The sequence below is a fragment of the Rhyacophila brunnea genome, unplaced genomic scaffold (genome assembly GCF_057557595.1).
Source record: "Rhyacophila brunnea isolate RB1 unplaced genomic scaffold, BYU_Rbru_1.0 scaffold_17, whole genome shotgun sequence".
NCBI classification, from domain to species: Eukaryota; Metazoa; Arthropoda; class Insecta; order Trichoptera; family Rhyacophilidae; genus Rhyacophila; species Rhyacophila brunnea.
The window spans coordinates 1,181,385-1,199,321 of record NW_028232827.1 but is presented as its reverse complement, the minus strand read 5'-3'; the positions used below and the strand labels follow the sequence as shown (position 1 = coordinate 1,199,321).

The 17,937-nt window shown below is 36.8% G+C and overlaps 2 protein-coding genes across 2 annotated transcripts in view; one reads left to right on the top strand and one right to left on the bottom strand.

Annotated features, from left to right (window-relative positions):
* dbe (KRR1 small subunit processome component homolog dbe) overlaps positions 1-17,730 on the bottom strand; it is a 466,431-nt gene extending 448,701 nt beyond the window's left edge. Inside the window, exons 1-3 of the mRNA XM_085944371.1 lie at positions 16,082-17,730; positions 15,988-16,038; positions 15,170-15,332 (exon numbers count right to left, since the gene is read on the bottom strand). Of these exons, the coding sequence (XP_085800497.1) occupies positions 16,571-17,602 (1,032 nt within the window). The 5' untranslated portion in view covers positions 17,603-17,730 and the 3' untranslated portion in view covers positions 15,170-15,332; positions 15,988-16,038; positions 16,082-16,570. The remainder of the gene's footprint in view (positions 1-15,169; positions 15,333-15,987; positions 16,039-16,081) is intronic.
* Positions 3,999-13,110, top strand: SerRS-m (Seryl-tRNA synthetase, mitochondrial). Its single transcript, XM_085944365.1, has 4 exons — positions 3,999-4,732; positions 5,787-5,974; positions 6,631-6,798; positions 12,789-13,110. The coding sequence occupies exons 1-4, from the start codon at positions 4,109-4,111 to the stop codon at positions 13,108-13,110; spliced, it is 1,302 nt and encodes a 433-aa protein (XP_085800491.1). The 5' UTR covers positions 3,999-4,108.
* Positions 17,731-17,937: the final 207 nt, after the last annotated feature.

Genomic DNA, 17,937 nt, shown 5'->3' with positions numbered 1-17,937 from the left:
AGTGTGTCAAAAACACACACTCACACACACTCTTACTAAAACCGTTGAATTGTTGTACGCTCCAACGACTTCCACGATCACGCCGTAATGAACGCGCGATATGCCTTTAGACGCTCAATCCCGGCGCGTGCTCCTCAAAACATGCGCAAAACAGGATATTGTTGACATGTAAATTATAGCACCAGTCATCTGACACGTGTGATATTACGCGCTCAATAACGGGTTCCGGCGCGTACGCTCCTGAGCATGCGGTAAAGAATGTGTGTGTAAAGGCCGCTAATATTAGAATAGCCTTGCAGTACCATTACCATTATACCAAAGAGATTAAAAACTAGACACCGTCCAACCTCTTTGCATTAATATGTCCCTAGTTCATTGTTATACGGACATGTCCGTTAATAAATTTTAATAAACATATGTAGTCAGTGGCGCACCCAGGATTTAATATTGGGGGGGACCAAGGATGAGAATATAAATTAGTCCCATAGGCTCTTTTTCTTTTTTTCTTCATATAATTATTTTTACATATTTTCACAATACACGGCGGTATATTTGTACAGTTTCTCCTTATTATTATTGTGCCATCCCCTAGCGCAGGTCAGCCACTATTAAGGCGATCTTATCTTTGTCGTCTGCTACCCGGAACAGTTCAGTGGAGCTGCACTCGTACCAATCACAGAGGTTCTTAAGCCACGAAATGCGGCGCCGTACTCTGCTACGCTTCCCATTGATCTTTCCTTGAATGACAAGTTGGGGAATGCTGTATTTTTGCCGTCTCATAATGTGGCCGAGGTACTGTAGTTTCCTGGTTTTGATACTACGTAGAACTTATCGGTCCTTCCCCATTCGATTGAGAACTTCAACATTTGTCACCCGGTCAGTCCAAGGAATTTTGAGGATGCGCTTATACAGCCACATCGCGAAAGCTTCAAGTCTCCGTGACATCTCGTCGCTATAGGATTTGTTTCCCGAATATCCATTTTTGTCGAAATCGACATTTTAATGCAGTTCAATTTCTTTTATCGAACTCTACCGAAATCATTTATAAAAACAATATATTTTTATCTAGGAACAGAGATAATTTTAAAAAAACCCGAATACGCCACGTTAAGCTACAATTACTCCTTGGTGTACTCCCGAACGTCCAACTATTTGTACTTGAATATCCAAGCTAATTTCGGTCGAAATGGATCTCTGCTGAGTTTTTAATTCCCGAATATGACTTTAGCCAATCAAACCGCGCTGACGCCGTGCATCTCGCTCCCACATTCACGCTGTCTAGCTCTAAAACAATCACGCCCACTATCATATTTTTCGGCCGCCCGGGGTCCTCTTACAAATTTCGTCCTATTAATATTGTTTTTAAAGTTACTATTGTTTTAATAGTGAATTCATCAAATTTGAAGAGATCAATCATAGCTGATACGTCACCAGTTCGCCCTGAACTTACAGTAGAGTTATGGAAGTGAGTATTTTAACCTAAATAACTGCATTTTGTTCTGTTAAATGGACACAAATCCCAACGGTTATATGAATTCTACAGTGTGACCCGACAATTACTATGACGTAAATAATAAGTATTATTTCAATTTATTATTAATCAAACATTATTTTTGTCTTTATTTTACTTTTAATGTAGGTATTTCTACGAAAATAAAGGCGATGCTATTATTTATTTTAGAATACGCTGATAGTTAATTTAATTAAATATGTATGTTAGTAACTATTTATTTGGTGAATATTATATACTTAGGATATAGATACCTACCTTATATTTGCAGCCAATGGTAATTAATTTATACATGCTATTGTTTTGTGTTTTTATTCCTCACAATAGTAAACATATAATATTTATTTGGTGGCTTGTAATAAATTTAATTGTTAATTATAGAAATATATAGATATATATAGAAAAAAATATTTTTGAAAAAAGTATCAATATAAAATAATTATTAGCAAGTACGAGTAAGTTACATCATAAAGTATTGGAGAAATCCATGACGTCAGTAATTGAAGTAGTAGGTACCTACTTTTATTTAATAAACAAAAACCGATCGTTAATAGTAGATTGATTTGGAAGAACGCTGATGAGCAGGTATTAAAAGGCTAATAGTTAAAGTTTGTCGTCATTAGTATGTCACCTTGTAACATAGTGGATAATGCGCGGATTGAGGCGTAAACCCAGGAGACGCAGGTTCGATTCCTGCCGGGTGTCTTACCTTTTTCAAAAAGATTTTTTCTATTGGTTATAATATATTTTCTCAGAAGTGATTTTCAAGATTATGTATGTTCAATAATTAGAATGGTACATTCTTAAATCTTGTGAATTATTCGTTGAATAAAAAATAAAGATTATTAAAAACTATTTTATTACTTATTACAAAAAAAAACGAAAAAAGCGAATGCCGAATGTTATTATTACCTACGAACTTGGGTACTTACGATCATTAGGTATTTAAATAGTAAAAGTAATCATTAACAATTATCGTGTAAATAAATATAACATTTGAGGTGCGTACTTTTTGACCACTCAGTAATCCGTGGGCCGTGCAGCAATACGCTACGGTCTTTAATCCCGAACGTCCTTGTTTTGTCTCAAATATCCATTATTCTGAGAGAGCGCTAAAAATTCCCGAATAGCCACAATGAGTACTTGTAAATAAAACGCATTTTCTGTGCATTTATTGATTTATACCAGTATATTATTCTTGGAATCTATTCTTAGATACTGTTGCAATCATACAGTGTAGAAAGAATGATTGATACATCTACTGATATTTAAATATACGACATTGAAATTCGTTTTTCGTCTCCTGAAAAATTGACATTTGGTCTATTCGGGAAACAAATCCTATAGCGACGATCTCTTAGTTTAGCGTCCATACTTCCATACCATAGAAAAGAATTGAGAGAACATAACAACGTACCATACGCAGTCTCAGACCTAAGTTAAGATCTCGATTGCTAAGGAGGCGTCTCCTAGTTTCTCCTAGTTTTTATTAAATTGGAGGCATAACGGCGGTAACTGTTGAGCGTGTCATCAGCGACTGGCGGATTGGAAGTGACTAACAGGGACCATGCTGGACATGTGCGCCTAGTATGCTAAAACATTACTCAAATAGTATCGGCTGTGCTACCCGCTTGGTCTAGAGAGCTACAATATTTATGCAAAATTCTACCGAAAAAAATCTTTTGACTTACACTACCACCGACTAGTGGGTGTAGTCGTTCTTTTCGCAGAATGTTTATCGTCAATTTTTGGTTTTTTAATATTGAGGTTCCAAAATATTAATTGAAATGGACAAAAAAAGGATTAGTGCATTTAACTTATACACAAACTTACTTATCACAACACAGCCTAATTTCTCGTTTATCGGTCTTTTGTCTATTGCACTCGGTGTACATACACCATGGCCCCCACATCCTGAAACGGGCCCTCAGGCTAGGATATTTGGCGGGCCCCCTACCTACCGCTAAGATTGTGAGATAATGGAGCTGTCAAGTATCGACATATAATAATCAAAAAATGTATTGGACAATTATATAATCTATAATGTTCATGGCCATGAAGTATAATGGCGCCTACTTACTATTAAAGCTAATTTATGATGTGTGTTTATCTCACTTATCTGGTCAACCTGACACGCCGGGCCCCCCAGAGCCCTGTCAGCCCTCCCCAGCCAAGACCTACACCACTCCGGAATTCGGGTGGACACCGAGATTTTTTTGACCGTTCCATTAAGGATTGGGTTTCTAAAAAAACCCGATATTAGTGTTTCGAAGTTTTTATGTTAGAAATTAAAATCATTTTTTTGTCGTGTTTTTATTTGTCTAAACCCAAGGTTTAGTTTATTGGCTTTCAATTTCAATGTCTAAAATCATTCTGATAATTTTCATGTTTGGGGTGCCAGGGCCCCTTGGCACCCCTGAGTGCGCCACTGTATGTAGTAAAACTGATCAAAATTTTTATAAATTTGTAGTCTATGGTACGTTCTAACATAGACAATATTATTATCTATGCTATGCGGACGGTTTTGACATTGACGTTTATTTACAACAAATTTAGGTTAAGTGCGTTATGTTATATAAAATAAAGATTAATTAAAACATGGCAATGAGAGAATTATTCAAATGTCGAAGAAACATAATACAACTCTATTTTAATTCAATTACTAGAAATGTCTTTTCAGAGTCAAAGAGCCGGCCTGCTTATGATTTCTCCTATTTATGCAATAAGAATAACATCGAAGAAATCGATAAAAATATAAATCTACGCAAAGGCATAGGAGACATACATAAAGTGAACGAGATCCACTCTAAATATTTAGCTGCTAAAATGGCAAATGACACACAAGAAGTGAATTCATTAGACAAACTTCTACAGGCAGAGGCTCGCAAAATTCCAAATAAAACACACTCATCTGTGAAAGACTATGGTATGGAGCCAAAGATTGTAAAATTTTTGAATAAAGAACGAAATATAAAAACGGCACACGAATTCGCAGATTTAACCAGAAAATTAAACATAATGAGAACAGATCAATTGGGAACTACGGCCGGGCACCGAAGTTATTACTTCATGGGTGAATTGGCAGAACTGGAAGAGGCTTTGATAAAGTATTCTATCAGCAATTTGTTGGGGAATGGTTTTAGGCTTGTGTCTGTACCGGATATTTTGCCAAGTCACATAATAGAGAGCTGTGGAATGAATGTAACCGGAGATCGCTGTCAGGTTAGCTTTATTCTTTTGGGTACCAGTCGGTTATGTGGAATACAGCGACAAACACATTTTGAAAATACCCGATATACTGGATTATTTGTTAGGTTAACCTAACCCAAACTATCCAAATCCAGTATTTTCAAAATGTGTTTGCCGCTATATTCCACATAACAGACATGTACATTCTTTTGTTTATTAACGCGTCATATACATTATAATAAAATTTACGGTACAAGTCTCGGTAATTGTGCCGCAGAGGTAGCCATGAGCTTTTATAATTTTTTTTACGAAAACAGTTTATTCCATGTAGACAATTATAATAAATACATTTTTATGTCGGCGCATTGGCTTTTCGATCCAAAAATCGTTAATAGAAAATTTGAAATTTTCATACATTTTGATACACCATTATCACAAACTAAGATTATATGAGGTAATATTAGGTTGGGGTAGGTTTGGTTTGGTCTAAAAAGAAAGTTGTAAAATCTCATGGCCACCTCTGCGGCACATTTACCCAAGTCTCTTTAATGGAAGCCAGGCGGGAACAGCGGCAATTTTCATAGTTAATTTCGGCAAGAATTCATGAGTTTTATCCTAACCTACCAGTAGCGAAGGGTGGAGGTAGGCTGTTAAGATCTGCCATAAATAGTGGACATTAAACTTTGTCAGTCATACGTATTTGTTTTTATTGAACTAAGACTACAATTTACAGATGGTGTTAGTTAGTTTTTAAAAATCAATTAAACCCTGCGTAAACTAAACCATAATAGTTTTAGTATATTCTGTGCAATACGACAAAATTGCGCACACTTTTTCATTCATACTTATTTGTTTTCGTGAGATTAAGATTACATAATACGCATATTGTTCGTTCATTTTTTTAAATTCATTAAGCCCTGCCTAAACCGAACTATAATAGATTAAAAATATTATTCTATCTATAAAATATCCAAAGTTATGTATGATTTAATTGTATAATTTTAGATATTTTATAGACAGATGAGTATTTTTTGACTTTTATCTATTATGGCTTGGTTTTCGCAAGGTTTCATAATTTATTTTACAGATATATTCTCTAGACTCGTCACATCATGGACCCGAATTGTGTCTGTCTGGAACGGCAGAGATGTCTTTAGCAGGACTATTGATGAATACACAACACGAAGAGAAAGATCTCCCATTAAAACTTGCTGCCGTTAGTAGATGTTACCGAGCGGAAACGTCGAGTGTCATCGAGCAGAAGGGCATTTACAGGTGGATTTTTTTTCAAATTCCAGGTGTATACCCATCCCACCTTCCCAGTCTTATTACAGGCGGTTATTTGACAGTATTTATTAGTTTCTTGCTGAAAATATCTCAGGAGTGCCATATCTTCTTTGACCACGTCCACCCTTTAGTTGGAGCATATGGACACTACACTCATGGGATACTTCTTGAGAGATCGAAAGAGAAATACAAGACGCACAATTGGATATTATAGCAGACATACTTGTTACGATAATATGAACAATATAAAAAACATTGATAGTGTCCCGTAAATAGGAGAGTTTCAATGAAACATTTTTTTCTACTGAGTCATATTATAATATCAATCTGCCATACAGTCCCACAAACTTATCTGAAGAACGGTCAAAAATGGAACTACTATGAAGCCATATAGACTCCATTTTGAATATGTCATTCCAATGTCAGATTCTGTCCAGTTGCGAGTCTTGATTGGGTAGTTTTCGACTGTGGCTCTCTTATCTTCAGATAAGTTTGTGGAACTGTAAATTTTATGCCTCAATTTGACCAATGGTATGGCTGACAAAGGGAAACATATTGTCGGTTATAAACCATTGTGTCTGTAAAAGTGTTAATTCAACAAAATCAATATATCACAATTAATAGTCCTATATTTTGATTTGCAGAGTTCATCAATTTACAAAGGTTGAGATGTTTGGAGTTACCACACCCCAGCACTCGGAGCAAATGTTAGAAGAATTCCGAACACTGGAAGAAGAAAGTTTTAGTAAATTAGGACTACATATGAGAGTGCTGGACATGCCACCTCATGAATTGGGAGCTCCTGCCTATAGGTAACTAAATACTTATATAGTATAACCCCTATTTTACGTTTTTTAAGGGACTGGAAAAAAAAACCTAATTGGAGGGAAAATGTAAAAGGGGGGTATTGAAAAAAAGAACATTAAAATTTAATGTTTCTAAAAAAATAACGTTTTATTAAAAAACAACATTCAATTAAAATTATTATTGAAAAAATCATGTAATTAGTTTGTTGCATTTTTGTTATGTAATTCTCTTTCAAGACTATATAAACATTGAAAAGTGTCATCTTGGATATCAGCAAAGTTTGTAAAGTAGGTTTTTAAACCCTCGGTGAACCTCATTGCTTCTTCTTTTGTTGGAATATCAACCTCTTCTTCATCAGACAGTTCTTCAGAAGCGGGCGTAACTCGCATATTTTGAATATTTCCGACGTAAATCACGGGAAAGAAAAACGTAAATGCGGGTATTAAATGTACTGAAATACATTGGGACTGAAAAAATTACTTGCAATTACCGGGAAAACTTGAATTCCGGGCACGTAAAAACGAGGTTATACTGTATTTCTACATAAATTATTGTTAAGGTGTGTTGAAAATGTGGAATTATTATTTGGATTGATAGCAACACTTTGAATGACAATGAACCAGTGGTGAAGTATGGAGGAAAGCTGTTAACCTTTTTACTGCCGGTAGGTGTATGTATGGCGGGGCGGTACTTTGCACGCCGCGAATTTTATTGCAAAATTAAAATCAATTTACGTTTCAAGTGGTAAAAACGAATTCTGTTTCAATTCTGGGTATGTGACGACATTCCCGTTTAAAGTGGGACGTCATTTTTGTATGAGCGGCGTTCCGTCATTGGCAGCCATCCGGTTAAGATCTGATATAAATAGTGCACACTTTGTCAGTCACACTTAATCGTTTTCATTGAATTAAAGTACAAATAATTGCAGATGGTGTTGGTTAGTTTTTTAAAATCCATGTTTTTTTTTTGACCATGTCCGATCCTAATAAGATATTATGGGCCTCCACAGAGTGGAGGTTTTGTATCAACAGATTTTTGTTTTTATGAGAAATGGATGTTAGCCACTTCCTCAATCTATTAGGGCCATACTCTGACAAACACAAAATGAAAAACAATATGTGTATTTTTCAGACCCAGGATTCGAACTTGGAACCCACAACGTTATAGACCGACATTTAAACCACTCGGTCATCGTGGGCGTTCATTCATGTTACCCTTGTCTAATTAAACCAAAATCAAAATTATATTCAATTTAAGTAAATTGCATAATTTTATATATTTTATAGATAGATAAATATTTTTTGACTATTATGGCTTGGTTTACGCTTCAGTTTAACGAAAACAAATAAGTATGACTGACGAAGTTTAGTGTGCACTATTTATGTCCTATCTTAACAGCCTACCCTTACCCTTCGTCCTGTAATGAATCAGCATAGAAAGAGTAATGTCAAACAATACAATAGGAAAAAAAAATAACAGGCTAAAAATTCATTGACTAGATGTAGCTACTAACGACATGCCAGGATCTACCCTGTGTTGTCGCGTTCCTGGTGATGATGGTGAATGCTAATACCCACGATGGATGAGTGGTACTGTCTGCTTCTGAAGGATGTGTTTGAATCTGGTGTGTGGCAAAATTCAGTGTGTTTGGATTCAGAGCATGTGCCTTATACCGCATCTATTACTTACGCAGTTAGGAAACTTTTTTCCGGAAGCGGTCAAGATCCACATTCGATTCTAGAGTCAATGAAAAATAAAATGGAACTGAAGATTATTGACATGACATCTACCACTTTTAGCCGTGCAAATTTATTTAGGATAATTCTTAAATATTCATATATTTCAAAAATTTTCAAGAAATTCTTCTTCAGGCAGATCGCTGAAGCAAGTCTCAATTTGTCATTTTTCAATGCAACATCAACTACAAACTCTTTTAATTAACTCTTCACAGTTTGTATAAAAGTTATAGACCAGGGATCCTTTTTTGTATCACTTTCATAAATTTAAGCTCCATCTCTATAAGAGAAGTGAGATCCCCGGGGTTCCAGCGGCTAGCTCAGGTGTTCATCGAACCCCGGATTCACAAAAAAAGAAATTCAAACGGTTGGAGTATAAATAAAACACGGTCTTTCGTGCTCGTAACGTGGTCTTCTTATATTTTACATTTTCTTTAAACGTTTACATATTTTGTTTTAACAATAAGTTTCGCAGGTCCTATCCTATCGGAAAGGGGACGCTTACTAATTTTTTTTTTCTTTTTCAAACTTCGCGTACCCACGCCATTCCACAAAAAGGACTCTCGTGATTGGCCAAATTTTATCGCATGATGTTTTTTGATTTCACGAATCACGAGGACCACCCTGGCGCAGGCGCGTCGAAATTTGGACGTTGCCGACAAGCGCGGCAAAATTTATTATTTTTGAATCCTTATATTTAGTCTTAAAATTATCTCTTTCATCCATCATCATTTTTACTTTTTAAATTAAAAAAAATACTTACGTGGTTGAGCAAGGAATCAGATTAGATGTTTTATGAAGCCGTTTCTAGAGGTCAGGGTTACGTTTCGACTTGAGCTACTAAATGATTATTTTACACCGGGAGAAGCCCGCCTGTAACAGGGGTGTATCATTCGCCCCATCTGGATTAAAGTCGAAAGGTACGCCCTGATCTCATCGGCCACCCATCCAATTCCTTGTTCATCCGTTAAATACATGGCATGATAACAGTTTATATAAAAAAATTCAACTACAATCTAACTATTCTAACAAAAAAAAAAAAAACAACTAACTTTACGTATTGTTTCTATATTTATTTTAATTACTATTTTCCTGCTCAAAGCAATGCTCCTGAATAAGTCAGAGTTTGATTTATTTTCCTTTCTTATTATCATTTGTCATAATTTATTATTATTTTATTTTTCTCCTGTAATGTCATGCGTTTATTTTGTTTTCGTAATGTTTTTGTTATTCTTCTCGTTCTTTTATACTAGTCAGCGAAGGGGTCGTGGAGCTGCAGTCTTTGACTCTTGGGCTGTCCAGTTTTTTTGTATTCCGAGAGGCTACATTTGTAGACGTTTGGCCCTCGTTCGGAATTATTATTTCGTGTTACGTTTTTCTTCTTCTGGTGCAATAGGAGCGTACCTCGTTTGGCGTCGTCTGCCTTTGCAACCAGGGCGTGGTAGTGGCGTTACTATTGAGCCAGGCTCGTTCCGAGCAGCGGATATCTTCCTGTGGAAAGTTTTCCACTGATCTGCTGGTCTCTGGAGTATCACCTCATAGATGGACAGGTACTGTGTCTCCATCTGTTCCTATTACTGCGGGCAAGGCATCGTATAGCGGTACAACGGCCAGGCTCGTTGACGGCGGCACGGCTTTCCCACAGGTACTAGGATGGATTTTCACAATAAGTATCCTTTTCCCTTTCTTTTTTTTTTATAGATGGTTACACTTCGGAGGTACCTCTTGTTGTTTCACGATATCTTTCAGGAGTCACGTCCCTAGTCTCTCCATGAACCTGCGCGAGAAAGGAGAGTGCGCACTCTCCACACCATCAAGCTTTGGTATCATGAATTTTCGGCTACGCTGCCTTTGGATGCGCTTACTTCGAGAGGTGGCTCCCTTTGTGCTTCCAAATTGTCTTCATCTGTATTTATTCTTTTTCTTTCTTTAGTAATTTATTCGTTCATTAGACTTCCTGTACTTTAAATTTATTCGAATTTACTTTATTAATTACTCCTACCCCATACATTAAATAGCTACTAATTTTATATAAAATCTTCCCATTGTACTTATGGTACTTACTATCACATTTAATATTTTACCCTAATACCCATAATTATTTTGCAACATTGTATTGACTGTATAAATCACATTGATATTAAAAATTTAAATATTCCACCCTCTCATTATATTTATTTCTGAATCAGTACACTTAAAACTGTGTAATTAACTTTATTTTTAGTGAAACCCATTTTATTTTAAAAAAATTGTTGTTTCGTTTTACGCGCCCGACATCCTATTCCAAAGGCGCGCCGCGCCGATTTGCGGTGCCTCTCACGTTTTATTATTATTATTTTTATTTTTTTTTCATTATTGAAACCCCGTTGAGAAATTTACGGCTTATTGACTCATTTTTTTTTTTATCACAAGCATACAATCTCTACTTTCATCCTCTTATACCTAATTTTAACGTATTATTAAAATTTCACTTATCAACTATAATATACACTTCGTCGAGTGATGCCGTATTATTCCCGTTCCGTTTTCGCTGTGTTAAATTTACGATTGGTAATTTGTAAAGAAATAATAGTGACGGTCGTATACTATTTTCTTCGTTTCTCTTTGGATTCAAATTATTAACACGGCGTAACTTTGAAACAGGTTTCGCGCTACTGTAGAATATCCTCTTTCCCGTTTATAAAATTGTTTGCGATTTTCAATGTTAATGTTTTCGAATTCATTCATATTTACTTTATTTGAACGGAAAGAATTGGCGTCACTTTGCGAAGCGTTATTTTTAAAACTAGAATGTACATTTTTCTTACTAATGAACTTAAGTTTACAAGGCTCAGAAAGTGGGTCCTTAATTAACTTTGTATCCGTAATTAGAAGAATTTCCGGATGTTTTATTCGTATAATCTACACATTTCACTTCCAACAGGAACTCGGCGTTCACCCTTGACTCGAGGGTTGGCGACTGGTCCTGCTTCATCTCCTCGTGGTCGAGCCTGCGCCCGCACAGCTTCGATTCCTCTCAGCTTGCGCGCCTTTTCAGTCCTCTTGTGAGGCTCCCTGGCCTCGCGTTTCCTTTTTCTCTCCTCACCGAACATCCCGTGGTCGACTAGGGTACACGACATGTTAGTGATACCCTAGGAAAATCGGCATTTTGCTCGCCGTTTTTCGTCGTGAGTGGGCCGTGGCCTCTACGAGCCCTCCTCGCTGGATACCGTTGATGATGTGTCTGGTCTCCATAGGTGGGATTTGTGCAGCCATTCGTCGTACTGGAGACGCGCTGGTGCTACGGTCTCCAGCACGACGCTAGGCGCGGTCAGCTCCGTATGTGGACTGTCTTCGAACACCAGAGGAGGGCTCTCCCGGTTTGATGTTGGAGACAGCACTTCTTCTTTGATAAGGGTCACGTCGGAGTCCACTTTTTAGTTAACCATTTCTTGGTTGTTCCGGCTCCTGGATCATAAACTTTTATTTAGCGTTCGCGGGCGTAAATTTTATTTCGCGGGTTCGGAAGAATCCATGCGATTCTTCGAGCTTCACGTTGCCAAGGCGCCATTGAGATCCCCGGGGTTCCAGCGGCTAGCTCAGGTGTCCATCGAACCCCGGATTCACAAAAAAAAGTACGATATATTTGAGGGTGGAATTAAATAAAACCACGTCTGTCTCGTGTAACTTGGTATTCCATATATTTTACACTTTCTTTACATGTTTAGGTTTTTACAATTAGTTACGCAGGTCCGTACGTGTCGGAAAGGGGACGCTTACTCCTTTTTTTTTTTTTTTAAATTTCGCGTACCGACGCCGTCCAGCAAAAACGACTCTCGTGATTGGCCAAATTTTATCGCATGATCTTTGATTCGGCGAATCACGAGCCTGACCCTGGCGCCGGCGCGCGAGGATTTCACGCACAATGCGCGGCAAAATTTATTATATTTAAATACTTATATTTAGTCTTAAAATTATCGCTTTCATCCATCATCATTTATACTTTTTAAATTAAATTAAATTTATCTTAATTACACCTCCGCCCAATATGCGATTTTCACACACCGGACGAAGGCCTTTACATATGAATAAAAAATACTTACGTGGTTGAGCAAGGAATCAGATTAGATGTTTTATGAAGCCGTTTCTAGAGGTCAGGGTTACGTTTCGACTTAAGCTACTAAATGATTATTTTACACCGGGAGAAGCCCGCCTGTAACAGGGGTGTATCAGAAGGTTATCTAGTCCATTTCAAATCAGATTTAATTTTCTATTTTCAGAAAGTACGATATTGAAGCTTGGATGCCCGGCAGGAAGATGTTCGGGGAAATCTCCAGCTGCAGTAATTGTACAGATTACCAGTCGCGGAGGCTGAATATAAAATACAACCCTTCCGATCAGGCCGGTGAACAGCATGTTCATACGTTGAACGGGACCGCGTGCGCAATACCGAGGATGCTGATTGCCATTCTTGAGACTCATCAGCAGGAGGACGGGAAGATTGGCATTCCTGAACCTCTCCAAAAGTATATGTCGGGAAAGGAATTCATTGTAAAAAAGAAGAGTGTACCTGATTTGAAATTAATAAAAACAAAAATCTAATAGATAATTTGTAGTGTTTTTATTTATATTATACTAGGTGGATAGCTCACCTAAAGATGTATGAAAAAATATCTAAATTCTCGTGGAACGTACCTCATATAAAATAACAGAGAAATATTGCCTGAAGTTCCCCTATAAAGTTGGTACCAAATCCCATCATCTTTTTTACTACTGCCAAGGAAAATGTTTTGCGTATGTACCTAAAAGTATTATTTCCACAATGAATATCATCCAAATGGTCATACATAAAACCTTCCAATAAATCTTTTTCATGCTTTACAAAATTTTCCCCATGTTTTAAGAAACCGCCATACATAATATGAGTGTATAATTTTTAAAGTATTTTTTTCAGTTCCTAATGCCTATGGAGAGGAACGCTATTTTTATTTGTTTTATTCATCTGACATCGGATTTAAACATTCTTTTAATTGGAACCGCACAGGAGTCCCATGTACAACTTGGGTTTATCACACATCACTGAACAGGTTATTTTTTTTTTTAGCATGTACATTTGAAATTACAGTACACTCTCAGTAATCCGCCGCTCGATTATCCGACAACTACTAGGTATAATTCGCCGTTATTTTTACTAGTTGAAAGCACAAAATCAAGCTCTATAATTCGCCGGTATTCGATTGTCAAATTCAGTAGTCCGCCGCGTACAAGTATACAACGCAGATGAGACGGGTTTATGTTTGAAACTTCTGCTTCGTAAAACGTACGTTCGTCGCGAAGAAAGTAATGTACCAGGGAGGAAAGTGCCCAAGGACCGCATCACAATTATGCCGTGCTCTAATGCAACCGGGACACGCAAACTGAAGCTTTTCGTCATAGGGAAAGCCAGGAATCGTAAGCCATTCAAGAATATCTGCCTCACTGAACAACTGATTGTGTCAAGTGATTTACTGTTTAATATTTAATCTATAAATATGTATAATTTAGGAAATACTTGATTTTGATTATAAATAAAACCGTAATTTGCTAGTACAAATTTCTCAAAAAAAATATTTTTACGAAATACCTATTTTAATTTTTACCGTATTTTGTATGCATACACTATAATCCGCCGCTTTCACTCATTGTACACTTGTTTAGTTTTTGGGGTGGCAGATTACTGAGAGAGTACTGTATATCTAAAAACTTAAAAAATATATCTTCACTGTGGTAAGTAAAAACACTGTCGGGAAAAACAGAAACGTAATTGTTGAATGTATATCTATCCAAGTGACACTATACTAGGTTTATAGTCAACATAGAAGTCCAAATTCCAATTCAAATAGTAGTACCATGGCCCCCACATCCTGAAGCGGGCCCCCAGGCTAGGATCTTTGACGGGCCCCCTACCTATCGCAAAATATAAAGGCAATGTGACGCTTTACAGTCGCGTTTTTCAAATGGTGTACGCGGTAAAATTAATATGTACCTATATTTAGTGTTTTTTGTATATTTGAATTATGGAGATGTCGAGTATCGATACACAATTAAAAATTGTATCGTACAACCACATAATTTTAAATAATAATAATATTGAAGATAAATATCACCGCAGGCGACTTTTTTTTACTGTTCGAGAGAATTTGTGATGTGTGTTTAAATCACTTATCTGGTCAATTCGCCACGCAGGGCCCCTCCCGAGCCCGGGCCCCCAGGCTAGAGCCCTATCAGCCACCCCTTTGTGGGGGCCATGGGTAGTACATATAAATAATTAATGTTAAACAGAGTTTGACTAACAAGAGTGAGTATTACGTAGTATTAAACATTACTTATTGAACTTAATAAACAGAAATATTAATAAACATATTTGGTTTTAGTGTGGTTGATTTGGTAGCCGGAGTAAAATTAATGTTTTGCAAGTTGGCAAATTGCAATTAAAACATGGCAGCTTGTTCATAACCATCATGTCTGTTTTGACTTTTCGATACGAATGGCATGTAAGAATTTACTATATTTGTGATGGTTCATCTCAATACCTGCACAAATGTTCTCCTTTCTCCTAAATTTTGCCTAATACAATTTAATTTCATTTATAGATACACCTTTAAACTATTTATCTCTTAACCAATAACCTGTACCACATTTTTACTCATCAATGCTGTCTATCGTCACATTGTACCATTTCGTGTCTGAAAATTTGTACGTATGCAGTTCACCGTATCACACCTCACCGTGAATCTTGTATCGGAAATATATGGTCGTATATTAAAGACCGTCCAACCCAAGGCCTGAACAAAAACGATGCATGAGTGCGAGTGAGAAAGTATTCGGCACCCTTACGATCTCTTTGACACGCACTAGAGTAAGATAAAAGGTCTACATTTGTGTAAGCTAGTTTCCAAAAATATCGCCATCAAATCGGGGCAAAACGCTTCACACAGCGTCGATAACTTGCGAGCTCGTGTTGCTAAAATTGATATTTTTGTGTTAAACATAAAGTCAGTGGTAAATATTTTTAGTTAATTAAGTAGAAAAGATGGTTCTGTGTGTTGTCTTAAAATGTGGTAGCCGTACTGATAAGCAAGAAGATGGTATAACGTTTCATAGGTAAGTTGATACATGTTCGTGATAATTTATTTGTATTTTATTATATATTTTAATATCAGTGACCTAGTGTTTTTTTGAAATAACTTAAATTATAGATATCTTTATCTAATGGTTGCATTTTTACCGCTTAAAAATACTATATAACGTAAAAAAATAGAAAATTACATTTTAATTCTGAGCGTCTAGTGCGAGCACTTTGGGCGAGCACTAGCGAAATGGTCTCGAACATTTGTAGACGAATGCGTTTGCTCGCTCACAAACCAAACGCAAGGCAAGCGGCTTCATTTAGCAATGCAACGGGTGGCGTCAAGATGTATCTATAGTCTAAGGTCCAACCTCTTTGGGTCGTATAGTACTGAGATAAAATTCATGAAAATAGCCGATATACTGGATTATTTGTTAGGTTGGGTTAGGAAAATAGCCGATATACTGGATTATTTGTTAGGTTGGGTTAGGTTTACATTCTTCAAGGAACATTATTGTCTGCAGTGCTCCATTTACAATGGGTATTTTTTTCATCTCGGTGCTATAGAGATGGTCATAAAGTATACAGTCATCTCTTTCCGATAAGAAAGCTCACGGCGAACTGTGGTACAGTGAAATGTAATATGTACAATTTACATGTAACCGTACCATTTAAAGATAAGGTAATTTCAGGAATATAATTAATAGAATTGTGTTTAATTGTGATTTTTAACAGCTGCGGGAGAAAAATAGTGAAGTTTGCCACAAGTGAATCGGCAATAAATAAATTAAAGTGTGACAGTACACCATGAGACCTTTTTGCGAGCTTCAGTTTTATATTTAGGATTGGAGGTCAACCTCTTTAAATAAAAGTCACTTTGTCAAAATTAGTATTTAATATATTCAGGACAGTTAATCTCATCTGCCATCTGATTATTATTATTAATATAAATATTCACTTTTTGGCTTTTTTGATGCCTCGTCCTTTAGTAGCTTTTTTCATCTTTGCCTTCAAAGCCTTAACATCTAGCATGGAAACAGTTTCAACTTTTTTCTGCGCGACTTCAATGGGAGGAACGAAATCTTTCTGCCTCTTCTCCTGCCTAGTCTTTGCGGCGATTGCGTGCCGCTCTTCCTTCTCTTTATGGATCCTGGTCTTCTTTTGTTCATCTGCAAGGAAGTACTCTCCGGAAGCCAGCTGCTTGTCAATTTTGCTTTCTTGTTGCGGTGGCGGGAACGGCGTGTAAGGCTTCTTTTTGTTCTTATTCTTCGGCTGCTTCCTCTTGCTGAGATTTTTACTTGTAAACTTCGGTAAAAATCTATCCCACGATTCATTTTTCAATTTGGGATCTCTGGCTAATTCTCTCTTAATCATGAGTGCTTTGACATTATAAATCGGATGAATGTTATTCATCGTGTCTTCGACTATTCTTCTAACTTGAACCAAGCCTTTGTAAGGTCCCAAACATGATACTGTACTTCCTTGGACTAAAACATAACAGTTTGTCAGTAGTTCTATTGATTTCAATGTACACCCATTTGGGCCTATCAACCTTTGTCGTCTTTTGATATATTTTTCTTTGTTGCTGATTAGTGAAGAAATCTTAATTATGTCGGAACCGATATCGTCTTGAAGGACGCGTACCGCTTGTTCAAAGGGTACACTTCTTGATAGTAATTTGATCATGTCTCTGGCTTTGATAATGATGTAAGGATCCCAAGTTTTCCTTGTGGTCTTTACAGACATACTACCCTCGATTAGATCTAGTTCAGCGGTGATGCAATTCTCACCCAAGGCTTTTTTGACGAGAGGCCAGCATTGTTTGAGGTATTTCTCACGATAGCTTGGAAACAGTGTGGCAAAGGAGCTTTCTTCCAAGAGCCTGTGGGGATTATCTTCGGGTTTGAACTTGGGTATTTTCATTTCCCACGCATTATCTATGGGGCCAGATGGTTGGGCCTGCTCTTCATCACCCGAATCAGCCATTTTAGGTAAAAATTGGCTCTAATGTCAATTATAATATGATTATTTACACACTCGTGAGGAGCTGTCAAAATACACATGTACCGACCATTAACGATTAACACAGTGAATATCAGTGTTTCTATATTCCGAAAGTCGAAAGCCTCCGGCCTACAAAATTATAGTAGTTCGGCAAAAAATATACGTAGGTATATATTTATATTATCCTAATAAATGTAAACATGTTTAACAATACATACTCGTTTTATTTAAATAAAAATATTCAGCGCAACATTTCGTTCGAGTTCGATTTTATATCAGTTTTCTTGGAGTAGAAGAAGAATTTGGGTTAAAGTCAC